A 13308-nucleotide genomic window follows, 5' to 3' on the forward strand; every position below is an offset into this window, starting at 1 on the left:
CGTAGTGGATAACTGGGGAGGGATGGGGCCCTGGGAAGAGAGGGCAGACGGAGGAGACTTGGAGGTTGGGGGAAAGGTGGGGGGTTGTATTAAGGCGGAGGGCTTCTGGTGGTTGCTGTGTTGATGAAGGACAAAGGATCTGGGAGAAACAAGAGGCAGAGAAAGAGTGCATGGTGGAGGCATGGCGCATGGTGAGCTCTGGGCACTGGTTGGAGAATGGAAGCAAGGTTGAGAAGGTGCAGCATCCTTGGAGTACACCAGGAATTTGGGGTAGACTGGAGCCTGGGGGTCCGTGTTTCTCTTCTCAGAACTGCAAGGATGGAAGCTGCAGTAAGGGAAGGTCTTGGACTGCACAAATTTGTCTTTGGCATCATTTGAGATCTTCCATTCCATATTCCCCAACTCCAGGTAACCCAGTATGGATCCTGTGGAGGGCTTGGCACTGTCCCCACTACACTGCTTCAGTGTTTGCTCAGCTGTACCAGAGCTCACCAGACCATGCCCCTCTTGGGGCCTGGAGACGGTACCCAAGTCCTTTCTGGAGTACCCAGAGTTCTGAGGGGGACACACATGGTCCACGTTCTGCTTTACCCTGCGGGCATCGTAGACCACCTGGCCGGAGGAGAGGCCTTGGCTGAAGGCAGACAAGGTAGAGGGAATAGAAGCTAGGATGGGGGTAGGGGTGGTGGAAGGGACTGGAGTGGTCGTCAGGGCCATGACCAGCACTGGGACAGAGGTTGTGGCAGAGATCGGGACAGGGGCTGGTGTAGGGGCTAGGGCAGGAGTAGTAGCAGGGGCAGAAGTTGGGGGAGGGACTGGGGCCAAAGGTGGGGGAGGGACCAGAGTGTTGGCATGGGTATAGGTCAGATGAACATGGGTCAGGGTGTAGACGGAAGTGTGGCCCAGGGACTGGGCTGAGGCCTGGGCTGGGGTATGGGCTGAGGTATGCTCAGGGCCATGGACCTGGGCAGGGCTGTGCTCAGGGGTGAGGGCTGGGGAGGGGGTCTGGGCCTGGGGGGTGGTGTGCTCGGGGGGGTGGAACGTGGAGCAAGTCTGGGCCTGAGGTGGGGCCTGCTCAGAGGGGTGGGTAGAGGAGAAGGTCTGGGCCTTGGCAGGTGTGCGCCCAGTGGGGTCCACTGGGGAGAAGGCCTGGGCCTGGGCGGAAGTGTGCTCATGGGCGTGGCCTCGGGAGCAGCTCTCGGCCTGGGGGGGGGTGTGCTCAGGGGGGTGGGCTGAGGAGAAGGTCTGGGCCTTGGCAGGAGCATGCGCAGGGGGCTGAACTGGGGGGCGGGTCTGGGCCCGGGCTGGGGCCTGGGCTGGGTCATAGTCTGGGGTCTTCGTCTTGCTCTCTTGGGGCAGGCGGAGTGGAAGCACGTCCACCTTGCTCATCCTGCGGAGCTTGGAAGATGTCTCTTGCCTGGAGTAAAAGGTGGCTCGGGACTTTAAGGCTGTGACCGGAGGGGCCTCGCCAGCTCCCACTACCCCCTCCTTCCACAGTCCCCGTGGAGCCTCCATGGGAGCCCCAGCCCGTCCACACTGAGGCGGCATCCAGCAGCACCCAGAAGCCTTCTCATTTTTTGTGTCTCGTATCCACGAGTCAAGGTGGTTTGGGTGCCCGAGCAGGAAGCTTGGGCGATGGCGGAAGCGGGAAGACACGCTTGAGCGCAGGTTCATGGGATCCACGGAGCAGCGCATGCACATGCGATGGCTGCCTACACAGCTGGCTTGCTTGTCTGCGGGGAAAGGCGAGATGGGACAGGGCCTGGGTTCCTGAGGGGCTGAGAATCGAGGCAGGGATAGAAGAAAGGGGACAGGCCCACATCCCCTGAGCCCACGCTGGCGCCCACTCACCTTTGGGGAAAACACGGTGAAAAAGCGTCCGCAAGGAGCGCTTCAGAGGCCTCCAGAGCTGAGGGAAGCAGGGGAGGGGGGAGGCCGGGAGCAGGGTGAGCCCTGAAATCCACCCCTTGTCCGGCCACACCCCAGCAGCCCTCCCACCTCAGCCCCTTCAAGACCCCAGGGCTCCCCCAACCCCACTGCCCAGATCCTGCCCTGACCAGAGTCACCACATTGATCCCCACGTTGAGCAAGATGAAGCTGCCCAGGATCAGAAGAATTGAGTCTCCTAGTTCCTGGCATTTCCTGGGGTTGGTGCCAGAGCACGGCTGGGCTCGGTCGTGGGTTTGCTCACCCATGGCCGCGGGTCCCAGGACTGCCTGGGCCCCCTGGCCTCCACATACTCACTGGGAGCCAGAGGGGGAGAAGGACTGGGTCATAATGGGGCAGGTGGTTGGGGTCACAATGAGGGAGGGGGAGGAAAAGGAGGGGCCAGGGTGGCATTCGCTGGTAACCAGGGTCAGGTAAGCTGAGCCTGGACAGTCAAACAGGGCCCGGAGGCCGGCCCACCTCCCCTCGAGCGGTCAATCATTCACTCACCACCCTGTGACTCACTTGTTCAAATGACACATTCCATCTCTTGGCCGCTCCTGAGACTAGGAAGACCTTGGCCTCAGAGCCCTGGGGAAGGCCTGGCTGGAGTCCAGAGCCTCAGCCTTCTTCATGCCCTTCACTGGGCGTGGAGCTGGACCTGCCCAGATGTGGAACCTCCCAGTTTGGAAGCAGCTTCTTGTATGAGGCTCTTTGGGGACAGGGACAGCTGAGACACAGAGGAGGTGCCCAGAGACCAGTGGTTTGGAGTCTGCAGCTGCAGATCTACTTAGTGCATGGTATCGGACCAGGAGGGGCTTGCTGGCAGGACTGTGGCCACTAAACCAAGGGGACCCTCAGGCCAAGAAGAGGACACTGGCTTCTTATTGCAGGAAGCCAAGGGCAGGGACCCAGGCTGGCAGAAGGAGTGGCGCTTCCAAGCCACAGACCACCAATGTTTCCTGGACTCTGGCGCTCTTTATTCCTCTCTCCATGCCCTGCCGCCCCCCGCCCCCGCCCCCGTTTGCTGCTGGTCAGTTCATTTTTCCCAGTCTGGCTCCCGTGCAGAGGGGGCCTCGAGGCCGAGGTGGAAGGCGGCAGCGAACATGCTGATCGGGGACCCCCCCTCCCTCCCCGGGACCCCCCCCTCGGAGAGAGAGAGAAGGGGGGGAGAGGGAGGGAGGCCCCCCTCGCCCCAGGAGGGAGGAGGGGGTGGGGGAAAGGGAGGGAGGAGGGGTGTGGGGAGGGACCTGGGTTAGACGGGACAGAGAAGGGGTCTGTTCCTCTCCATGGAGGGGGCGAGGGGTGGGGAAGGGGAAGGAAGTGGGAGAAGGTGAAGGCAGGCCCGACCTGCGGGGAGGAGGGACAGACAGACGGACGGACAGAAAAATACAGAGAAGAGGTGCAAGAAGGGAAGGGAAGTTGGACGGGGCAGACAGACAAGAATGGGGAAACAGAAGAGACAGGTGGTTAGTGGCTCGGAATTCAGACCAAGTCGCCCCCCTCCTTCCATCCTCAGGCCCCTTGGCACCTCCCCCCCCCCCACCCCAGCCACCCCTCCCCTCAGCAGGGACCCAGATAGAAAAGTCTGAGGCCGGGGTGAGGTCCAGATGTGTTAAATGTCTAGGACCGCCAGAGGGGAAGGAGGGTCAGCTCCCCAGACCCAGTACAGTACTTCCCCTTCCAGCTGTTTATCCCTCCCAGGCAGGTTCTCCTCAGGGACTCAGGAGTCCCAGTTCCCACCTCCCTGGAAGGGATGAGATAGACAAGGAAGAGAAAATAAAAATACCAAGTCATTAATTAGCAGGAAGTGGTGGGTTTGTTTATACGTGTTAATCACTCCTGAGCTGTAATTTCATGGCACTGAACTCCCACCCCAGGCCAGACTTGGGTCTTTCTTGGGACTGCACAAGCCCAGCACCTTACCCTCCCTTCAACATCTCATTCTAGCAGGATTTGTGTAGTGGGGGAGACCCCTGCACCCCAGGCCCTCTCCATTTCTCCCCTCAGAAGTTAAGGTGCCTTGAGGCAGGGGCTAGACAGGGAGGGGATGCTGGAGGGGCAAATCCAGGGACAGGTGCCTGATTCTGCAGCCGGTTGCCGGGCGACAGGATGCTGCCCCGCAATGCAATGCTACCTCGGCAACAGGCTGCAGCTTTAACCCTGGAGTAGGGGTGGGGGGGGGTCTGGAAGAAGAGGGGAAGGGGCTGGGTTGGTTATGGGGTCCATTCAGGGCATGAGGAGGAGAGCAGAGGCATGAGTCAGAATGCTAGAGTTTCCCCCAGCCTTTGCATAGAGGGAGAAGTATATATGTTGAGGGGAGCTGGAGACTAGGGGCCTAGAGAACCCTAAAAGAGCTGCCTCTTGCCCCTTGTTGGCCAGTCAGAACCTAGCCCTAGTGACCAGGCCTCTGGCTAGGGAGAAGGGGTGCTGAGGTGGCTTTAGGGGGAATCAGAACTAAGGTCATACATGAGAAAGACTAAGGAAAGGTAGGGCTAACCTGGGTCCACAGAGGTCAGGAGCAATAAAGTCCTCTCTGACAAATAAATATAAGCACATTTTACCTCTTCTCTTCTTGCAAAGTTGTTAAAAGGGGAAAAGGGCTTAGGTGAAATTCAGGCAGAATAAACTCACCAGAATGAAGAGCTCACTATTTGTGATGTTGAGAAAGATGCAGTTTGCTCCCAATGCTTTCTTGAACTCTTTATGGACGTTTTCATTGGAGCAGCTGCAGAGAAAGAGAACCGTGCTCAGAGGGCAGAGTGTAGAGTACAGTTGAAGGGGAGAGAGAGAGGGACTGAGAAAAATAAGGACTGCAGTAAAAGAACAGGGATGAGGAAACAGAGGAACTGGGAGCAAAAGGGACTCTAGAGGGCCTAAGGAACACAGAACACTGAAACTGGGAGCGGAGGCTGGGACAAACAAGGGCAGAGATGAGGACCGTAAAGAGGGCCCCCCACTCCCGACATCCCAAACACTCACGCCTCTCTCAGATCCTCAGGCACAGCCATGGTAACCTTGAAGAAGCTGCCTTTGGTTGCAAGGGGATTGGGATTAACTGGCCGAAGCCGTTCCAGGGTGACAATCTCATTGTAAGTGGCATCACAGGCAGCATATTCAATGACATAGAACTGGCAGAAGGAAAGAAAGGAGAAGCTGTGGATGACCTGAGTTTCTATCTCCCACCTTTCTCTGACTAAAATATGTGTTTCAGCAGTTCTCCAAAGGCCTTGACAATCACTCACATCTCCCTTCATCATCCGCACCCGGGCCAGCCACCAGCCACAAGGTTCTTGCTCATTGGCTCGAGAATAAACCTGAAGAGAAGTTGAAAATAAAAGAGATATTGAGGGCTTCCCTGGTGGCGCAGTGGTTGAGAATCTGCCTGCTAATGCAGGGGACACGGGTTCGAGCCCTGGTCTGGGAAGATCCCACATGCCACGGAGCGGCTGGGCCCGTGAGCCACAATTGCTGAGCCTGCGCGTCTGGAGCCTGTGCCCCGCGACGGGAGGGGCCGCGATGGAGAAAGGCCCGCGCACCGCGATGAAGACCGGTCCCCGCACCGCGATGAAGAGTGGCCCCCGCTTGCCGCAACTGGAGAAAAGCCCTCGCACGAACCGAAGACCCAACACAGCCAAAAATGAATAGGTAAATAAATAAATAATTAATTTAAAAAAAAAAAAAAAAAAAAAAAAAGAGTTGCTTTAAAAAAAAAAAAAAAAAAAAAAAAAAAAAAAGAGATATTGAGGACCATCCAAAAACATCAAGAATGGAATGAGCATTAAGACACTTGGGAGGCATCCTAAACTAAGATAAAGGAATCTAGAGGAAGGAGCTGCTAATTAAAATCAGAGAACACTGGATTTTAGATGCTGTTATCATAAATGGAAGAAAAGTGAATCTCCTGAAAACAGGAAGCTCCCTGACAGCTTGACTGATCACAGCAATGATGGACAGAAAACTGCTGCATTTCACTCTTCCACAGGCTGCCTAGCTGGATGGAGGAAGGAGCGTGAACCAACCAGTGAGGAGCCTAGGGTACTGGTATCAGGGTAAGGGAGATGCAGAATCCTGGGAAAAGGGACATTTAGAAAAGGTGGACTCCAACGACCTTACCTCCACTTCATCCCCTTCTGTGATCTCCTTATTATAGTCAGCTGGAGGTGGTAGCCGGACATCCCCGAAAGGAATTTGTCTCTCACTCTGCCAGCTGCAAGGGAAAACAGTGATATGAAAGCTATTCAGGCTAGTGTGGTTGCCCGTTTCTTCAGGAAGAGGTTACTTCCTCCACTGGGCATTTTCCACCTTCCCTGGTGATTAGACGCTAAACTCCAGGCCCTGCTCCATAGTGGTGCCTTCCATCTCTTGCTAGAATCTAAATATGGAGTCAAATGACCCCCACTCTCACCATTTCCTCTCCTGGGATCCATATAAGTTGCCCACCCAAACCCTTGGCTCTCCCCCACCTATTATACATGCCTCATGGGACTCAGCCGCCCCCTCTTCTCCACTCTCCTTCTAGGACCTAGTATGCTGGATTCTCTATTCCCAAGGTCTTACTTGTTTTCAAAGAAGATGGTGACAGAGTCTTCATGGACATCCTTCACAAAGCCCTAGAATGGATTTTAGAACAAAGTAAAAAAAAAAAAAAAAAAAAAAAAAAACACAATCAACCACCACCTCAGCCATCAAGGGAACAGACAGTTTTAGAGGGCCTTAAACTAGAGGTTTTTTGTTTGCTTTTCTTTTTTTTTTTCTTTCTTTTTGCCCGCACCTTGTGGCTTGCGGGATCTCAGTTCCCCAACCAGGGACTGAACCCGGGGCCACAGCAGTGAAAGCCAAGAGTCCTAACCACTGGGCCACCAGAAAACTCCTTTTTTTTTTTCTTTTTTTAAACTAGAGTTTTAGATGGGGACACAAGCAATCTAAAAACAGGGCTAGAAAAAGCTGTATTGGTGAAGGAATACGAATGTTGAGGTAGCAAGAAATGTTGCAAAATCCGGAAATAAGATGAGACAGAAATTAAGTAGAAGGGAGAAACATCACCTGCATCAGAACAGCCGGGAAACTAGTGGTCTCCTACGGCTCCCACAGAGGCCTCCCTATCTGTCTGCCTCACGCAGTGCTGAGCAGCTTGCCAGAGTTCAATTAAAATACCAACAACATTCAGCAAAGCTAAGAATATCCCATGAGACAGTGTGAGGTTGTCCTGGAACACCTAGAGGACATCAGGCTCTGCCAAGAGAGGAAGGGTCTAGCTCCTAATACAGCAAGAGGCCTGAGCGAACTTGGTGCCTTGATGCCTGGGTCGTAAGAAAATAATCAGAACACTGGAGAAATTCAAAACAAACACAACTTACTAAAGGAAAAATTAGGATTTAAAAGATGTGAGGGAATTCCCTGATGGTCCAGTGGTTAGGACTTTCACTGCCGTGGGCCAGGGTTCAACCCCTGGTCAGGAACTACGATCCTGCAATCCTGTAAGCTGAGCGGTGCGGCCCATTAAATAAATAAAAGATGTGAGATTTCTAAATGCTAGGACACTGCTAAGAATTTGAAAAGAGTAATAAAATTTGTAGAAGACCCCAAACTTGAGATGATGACAAGGGAGAGGAACAGGGATGACTGAATAGCTGGAATCGCTGGTCTACCTCCTATTTTCTCTCTCTCTCTTTTTTTGGCCAAGGCAGTGAAAGCTCTGAGCCCTAACCACTGGACTGCCAGGGAATTCCCCACCTCCTATTTTCTGTCTTCACTGAGGAAGCCAAAGCTATGCGTTCAACCCTGTGCTCCCAATTTTCCTACCTTCTCTCCTGTTTTTCACATTATCAAAATTAGCAATCCCTAATTTTGAGTAAGTCCAATTTTTCAACTTGTTCTTTTGTATCTGAGCTTTTGGTTTTATATCTAAGAAATCTTTACCTAACGTCCTTGTCTAGAGTTTTATAGTTTTTATTTTACATTTAGGTCAATGATCCATTTTGAGTTAAATTTTGTATATGGTGCCAGATACAATCAAACTTCATTTTTAACCTATGAATATGCACTTCTTTGAGCACAATGTGTTGAAAGACTATCCTTTCTCTACTGAATTGCCTTTTCGCTTCTGTCAAAAATCAGAAAATGCAAACTAATGTATAATGACAAAAGGCATTGGTGGTTGGTGGAAGACTTTTGGGATTGATAGAAATTGTGGCGATGGTTTGTTTTATATATCTGTCAAAACTTAACAAATTGTATGCTTTAAATAGGTGTACTTCATTGTACGTCAATTATGCCTCATTAGATTTTTTTAAAAATTAGGGGTTTCAAAAAGCTAATATATGAAGAACAATTCCTGAGCTTTGCAGGTAGGAACAAAATATGAGCTTAGGAGAGAAAACACCAAAAATGTACACTTGTGTCACTCCCACCTCAGAGAACTGATCAATCATAAACACTTAATACACTGTTTTTTCCTTAAATCTAAACCTAAAATTTCACTCTTGATACCAGTCATCTTTCTCTTCTTTCGGGAAAGGACCTTGTTATGGAGTCTTACTACTTAGAGCCTTACTTCTGCCCACAGCATTAGTACTCCTGGTTACTGCCTAGCCTCTTACTTACCCATGCTTTAGCCTTCTCTGCCATTCCCTTCTTCTGTAATATTTTTTCCACTCTTCATTCAGCTCCATCAATACCCATTCCTACTCTTCTCCACTCACATCTTCTATTTGCCCGAATCCCTCTCTTCCCTTTTGGGTTCTTCTCTTAGCTCCTTTTTTTTTTTTTTCTTTTTCTTCTTTTTTCCTTAGCTCCTTTTTAAGTGTCCTCCTCTTTTCTTCCTTTATAAGGATTTCTCTAAACATTTCATCTAGCCTCTACAGCTGACTTTATCCAATTCTTTATCCAAAATGTCTATCTCTAAGCTTTAGAAACAGTTTATCAAGAGAGAGTTAGCTATTTTCAAAACATTTCAGGGATGAGATAAAACATAGTGGAAGAGAATCACTTGCCTGCCTCTTTTGTAAAGAGCTCCCCACTCCTAGATACACTCATTCACAAAGGATATGTCTAAAGCTCTAATCCAATTCTCCTCCAACATGTCAGGGTTGGCCCTCAGGCAGAGGTAGCAACATTACCCTGGTTTTTCAAGCTACCATGATCCCAAGGCAGAAATGCAAAGCTCAGAATGGAGTTTTCCCTCACATAACTCAGCAGTTCAACTAAACGTCACTCATTCTTATACTTCTAGGGTCTTTTTCCTTCAAAGATTCTCCAAAACAAGCTTTCTCCTCAACTTCACATTCCAAGTCAGTCTCTGCTCCTTAATTCCACCCACATGACCCCAGTATTTTTCCTCCAAAAATACCAGTGGTATAAAGTGAGCTCCTAGTTCTGCTCAGTCCATGCTCATTGAGAAGATAAGCAGAGGAGGGCAAGAGCAGTGGAGTGAATCTCTAGAAGGCTACCTAGATCCAAAGGATAATAACTCAATTCAATTCAATGGCCAGGGCTTATGGAGCTTTGGCTTATAGAGCCTAGGACTGGACAGAGGAAGTGAGAGTCCTAGGTTCCTAAGTACTTCACTTTCCTCAAATTATAAGATACAAAATTAGGTCCCACCTTCAACCTATCTTCTAGTCCTGGGTTCTCAAAATAAAGGAGGGAGTTCTAGAAGAAAATCAGGAAGGGTCTGGATAAAAATCACGTGTTGAAGGTGAGGATGCCATATTCCTTAACAAAGAAATTGGAATTGGGATAGCCAGGTAAGGTCTGGAAAGTTGGATGACTGTGCCCTGGAAGGTGAACAGATATTTCATTTGGGAGAGCACCGCTTAGAGAACAAAACACATTAAGTTCTGACAGAAAAGGAAGAGCTGATGGGATAGCTAAAAGATAACTTAGATCCCAGATCTGACATTTGCAGTTCTATCCTGGAAGAAGATCAACAACACTAGGACCCAATTCTGAGAGGGATGAAAAGAACCTTCCCAAATTTATAGTTCTAGAAGCAATGTAAACACTCCTTGAACCACACTGAAGTTTGCTGAGTCATGAATATTAAATCAGCAGCAAGGACAGATTGGGCAAGTATCTATATGGCACTCAACGTTGAAGAAAGATTAGTCTGAATTTAAGGATTTACTGTTGTTTTCAACTGAGGCATGGGGCAGAAAATGCTAAAGTGGCCAGGACACAAAATCCACATTACCTGGCTTCCAGCTCAAGTCCAAACTCTATTCTCTGATTCAAAGCATCCTAGCCCCAATTCACTCAATCAAGTCTATCACTGCCATAGCCCACAGGAGAAAAGAGAAAGATTCAGAGACACATTTTCTGTTGGACACTTATATGTGGGAAGGGAAACATGTCCCTTCCCAGCAGTCTCACACAGTTAATTTGAACTGGATACCAATCTTTCCCAGCTGTGTCTGACTCCCATGCTTCCTAGAACAAAAGCAAACATCATATCTTGATCTCAGGCTCAGTTTAAGAATCACTTTTCTTAGGGATGGGAAGGACCCAGATGAAGGACAAGATACTGTGGGAAATGAGGCTAAAATCTTATGAGGAAGGGTACTTCAATAAAGGTAATGCAAGTTTGGGGGAAAAGGATATAAGAGACAAATGCACTCTATCAGAATCAGAAAGGAATTAAGAAACTTTGCCAAAGAAAACAGAAATGCTATGGAGGCAGGCTAGAAGAAAAAGTCCCATGAGTTAGGAAAGTATGCAGAAAAAAAATGACAGAAAGAATCAGCTGGGAGCTTCCTTCTTCCATCTTAGCTGGCTAATGGAATAGGTAGTTTCTGGGTATTACACAGAAATATTAGGATAAAAAGCTAAAGACTTATATTGAGAGGTTAAGTTAAGATAGATGTGGGTACCCACAGGCACTGAAGAATATAAAGAAATCTGGTGAGGGAAGTAAGGCAGAAATGAATAGGCATTTAGAATGGGTCAAAAATGACTACACTGAGCTTACCAGTCGAAGTTGGGGCAGAAACCTACTCCAAGGGCAAATAGTTATAGCAAGATATGACTTCACAGGGAAGGAGTTCAAGAAAGTCATTTCCAAGGGCACGAAGGTGGAGAGGTCTATTATGGGAGGAAAGGCTTGAGGGGAAGTGAAGGAAAGGGGGTTCTTCTCCTCACAAGTAATGTTATGATAAGATAACTCTGCTCTTGCTCCTCAGGGTAAAATGAGAGAAGACAGGAATCAGGAAAGTCTCTGAGACAATTCCAGGCATAAAGTCCAAAGAGGTTCAAAATAACAACAGTCACATAAAGAAAAATTCCTGAGAGGCAAGAGGGGTCTCCCTCTGGCTTAATCTAAATGGGAAAAAAATGTCCTAAAAAATAAGATTCAGAACAGATTTAAAAGGTGGTAATAAAAGGAGTTCTAAAAAACCCAATCCTGGGCAACGGGGGAGCTGAAGTAAACAAGGATCTTTTAAAGATAGTCTCCTTCTCCTTTAAAAAAAGGCTAGTGGATTCCCAAACTGGGCGAGTTGGCCAAAAGTCTTCTAGAAGTGGAAATCCTTAAGAAGAAGATTAACAGATGGAATCCTTGTGAGATCCCCTTTTAGAGATCAGGGATATGAAGCTTACACTCCTCAAGATGAAGAAACTGTATGAATGATCTAAATGTATGAGGTCAAAGTGAGGTGACAAATACAAAACCATCCCTGGGTAAAACAGTAGACCAGCTAGTCTTGGAATAAAGGGGTGGGGTGAGAGACTTGAGAAAAGGTGCCACCTTATGGCTATGAGGCAACTAGACGGCTACAGCCCAGAGTTCCTGAGGTCAGAGATACTAAATGTCATAAACAGAGTCTGACCGTTTCTCCTTGGGGTGGGAACAGAAATATAAGATGAAAGTGGGGTGAGTCTTCCAGAGCCAGTAAGCAGAGGCCTCTCCGAGGAAGATGAAAAGATCTAATATGGGACGGCCTTCCCAAGGGGGTAATAGTGGAGAATAAAGAGAATTCTCCATGTGCTTGGACTGTGGGGAAGACGTGATTCAGATCCAAGGCAGATCTTCTACCAGAGACAGGAAAAGTCAACGAGACGCTGGGTAAATGGGGTCTCTTCTGGGGGGTTGGGAGGGGAGCTGAACCAAGTACAATAATGCCCTGATGCTCAATCCCGGAGATGCGGGTAAAAGCAGGTGTAATAGAGGGGTCAAAACTAAGAGAAAGGGGTTAACTTCTAGAGGTCTCCCCCCAGGACGGACGCGGGTGGGAGCATGGGTCTAAGGTTCTAAGGGTCAGGGCTTAGCTCCAGAATGTCGATCCCGCCCCACTCTTCCCTGCTCTGGCTGGAGGGAGGGGGCTGAAGACCGCGTCCCCGGCCAGCGCGCCGCCTCACCTTGTAGAAGGCCCCGTTGGAGCCGCGCACCTCGACCGGCAGTCCCGGCTCCACATCCCCCCCAGAGGCCAGGCCGCCCATGGCGCCGCCACCGCCTCCGACTCCCCCGGCGGCGGCTGCAGCAGCGCTCTGAGTACGGGCCGGGCCAGGTCCCCGGCGTCTCCCCGGAGGAGGAGCCGGAGGGGGAGCCGCGGGGGGCGGGAGCCGGGCTGGCCCCACGGCGGCCCTGCCACAGCCAACGAGCAGGGGGCCGGGGCCGGGCCGCTCCCCGTCCGCCGCCGCCGCCTTGGTCTCCGCCACCGTGAGGGAAACGGCCGCCGCCGCCGCCGCCGCCGCCTTCGTCACCTCAGCTTCCGCCCGCCGCTGCCCCCGCTGCTGCCTCAGTCCCGGGACCCGCTGCTGCCGCTGCCGCTCCACGGCCTTCACCTGCCCCTGCCGCCGCCGCCTACTGCGCAGGCGCACCGGGCACCCGCCCGCCGCGCGCGGGCCCCGAAGGCCAAGGCGCAGGCGTCAAGGCTGGCGACCCAGCTCGCGCTGGCCAGCGCATCAGGGCTTCCACACTCCTCTTCACTCTCTCACGCCCCCTCCTGGTCGCTTACTTGCGCTTGCGCAGAACCCGACTGGTTCTCTTTCCTGGCCACCCCACCTCTCCACGGCCCCTGTCTCTTCCTTTTCCCGCCCCACAACACTGAGAGCTAACCAATCATGGGGAGGGAGGGACAGAGCTCACTCAATCGGATTGGACTTCTGATGCTCCTGGTCAGACCACACCCACTTCACCACGGTGCGCTCCAGCAGGCGTGTACAAATTAGGGATGGGCATGCGCCTGAATGATTGCTTGGTCACTTTCCCCACCTTTGTGTTTCTTGGTGCGCACGCTCCGAAGGAAAAAAAAAAAAAAAGTTGTCGAAAGGCAAAAAAAAAAAAAAAAAAAAAAGGGGGGGCCTGGTGCGCATGCGCTGGGCTTTACAGTCCACAAGGCGGACTGGACTCTCTTGAGCCTCTGTATCTCTGCACAATGCGGTTTA

General features: G+C 50.9%; 1 protein-coding gene across 6 annotated transcripts; it reads right to left on the reverse strand.

Moving 5' to 3' along the window:
* Positions 1-1614: 1614 nt before the first annotated feature.
* On the reverse strand, positions 1615-12735 carry LOC103012543 (RNA-binding protein FXR2-like). Of its 6 annotated transcripts, none has more exons than XR_009006233.1 (8): positions 12280-12726; positions 6487-6539; positions 6043-6136; positions 5172-5243; positions 4909-5057; positions 4561-4654; positions 3597-3673; positions 3167-3276 (listed from the first exon to the last, which is right to left on the reverse strand). XR_009006233.1 is itself a non-coding variant. In XM_057535393.1 (8 exons), exons 1-7 carry the CDS (start codon positions 12358-12360, stop codon positions 4442-4444), a joined length of 564 nt encoding a protein of 187 aa, XP_057391376.1. In that variant the 5' UTR covers positions 12361-12726; the 3' UTR covers positions 3527-3673; positions 4427-4441. The 6 variants fall into 6 exon arrangements, 5 of the variants coding, with proteins under 5 accessions (XP_057391378.1, XP_057391374.1, XP_057391373.1 ...); XM_057535393.1 differs by lacking the exon at positions 3167-3276 and adding an exon at positions 4427-4462 and having other exon boundaries at positions 3527-3673; XM_057535395.1 differs by lacking the exons at positions 3167-3276; positions 3597-3673 and adding an exon at positions 1615-1733 and having other exon boundaries at positions 12280-12727.
* Positions 12736-13308: the final 573 nt, after the last annotated feature.

Source organism: Balaenoptera acutorostrata, chromosome 20 (assembly GCF_949987535.1).
Source record: "Balaenoptera acutorostrata chromosome 20, mBalAcu1.1, whole genome shotgun sequence".
Taxonomy (NCBI): Eukaryota; Metazoa; Chordata; class Mammalia; order Artiodactyla; family Balaenopteridae; genus Balaenoptera; species Balaenoptera acutorostrata.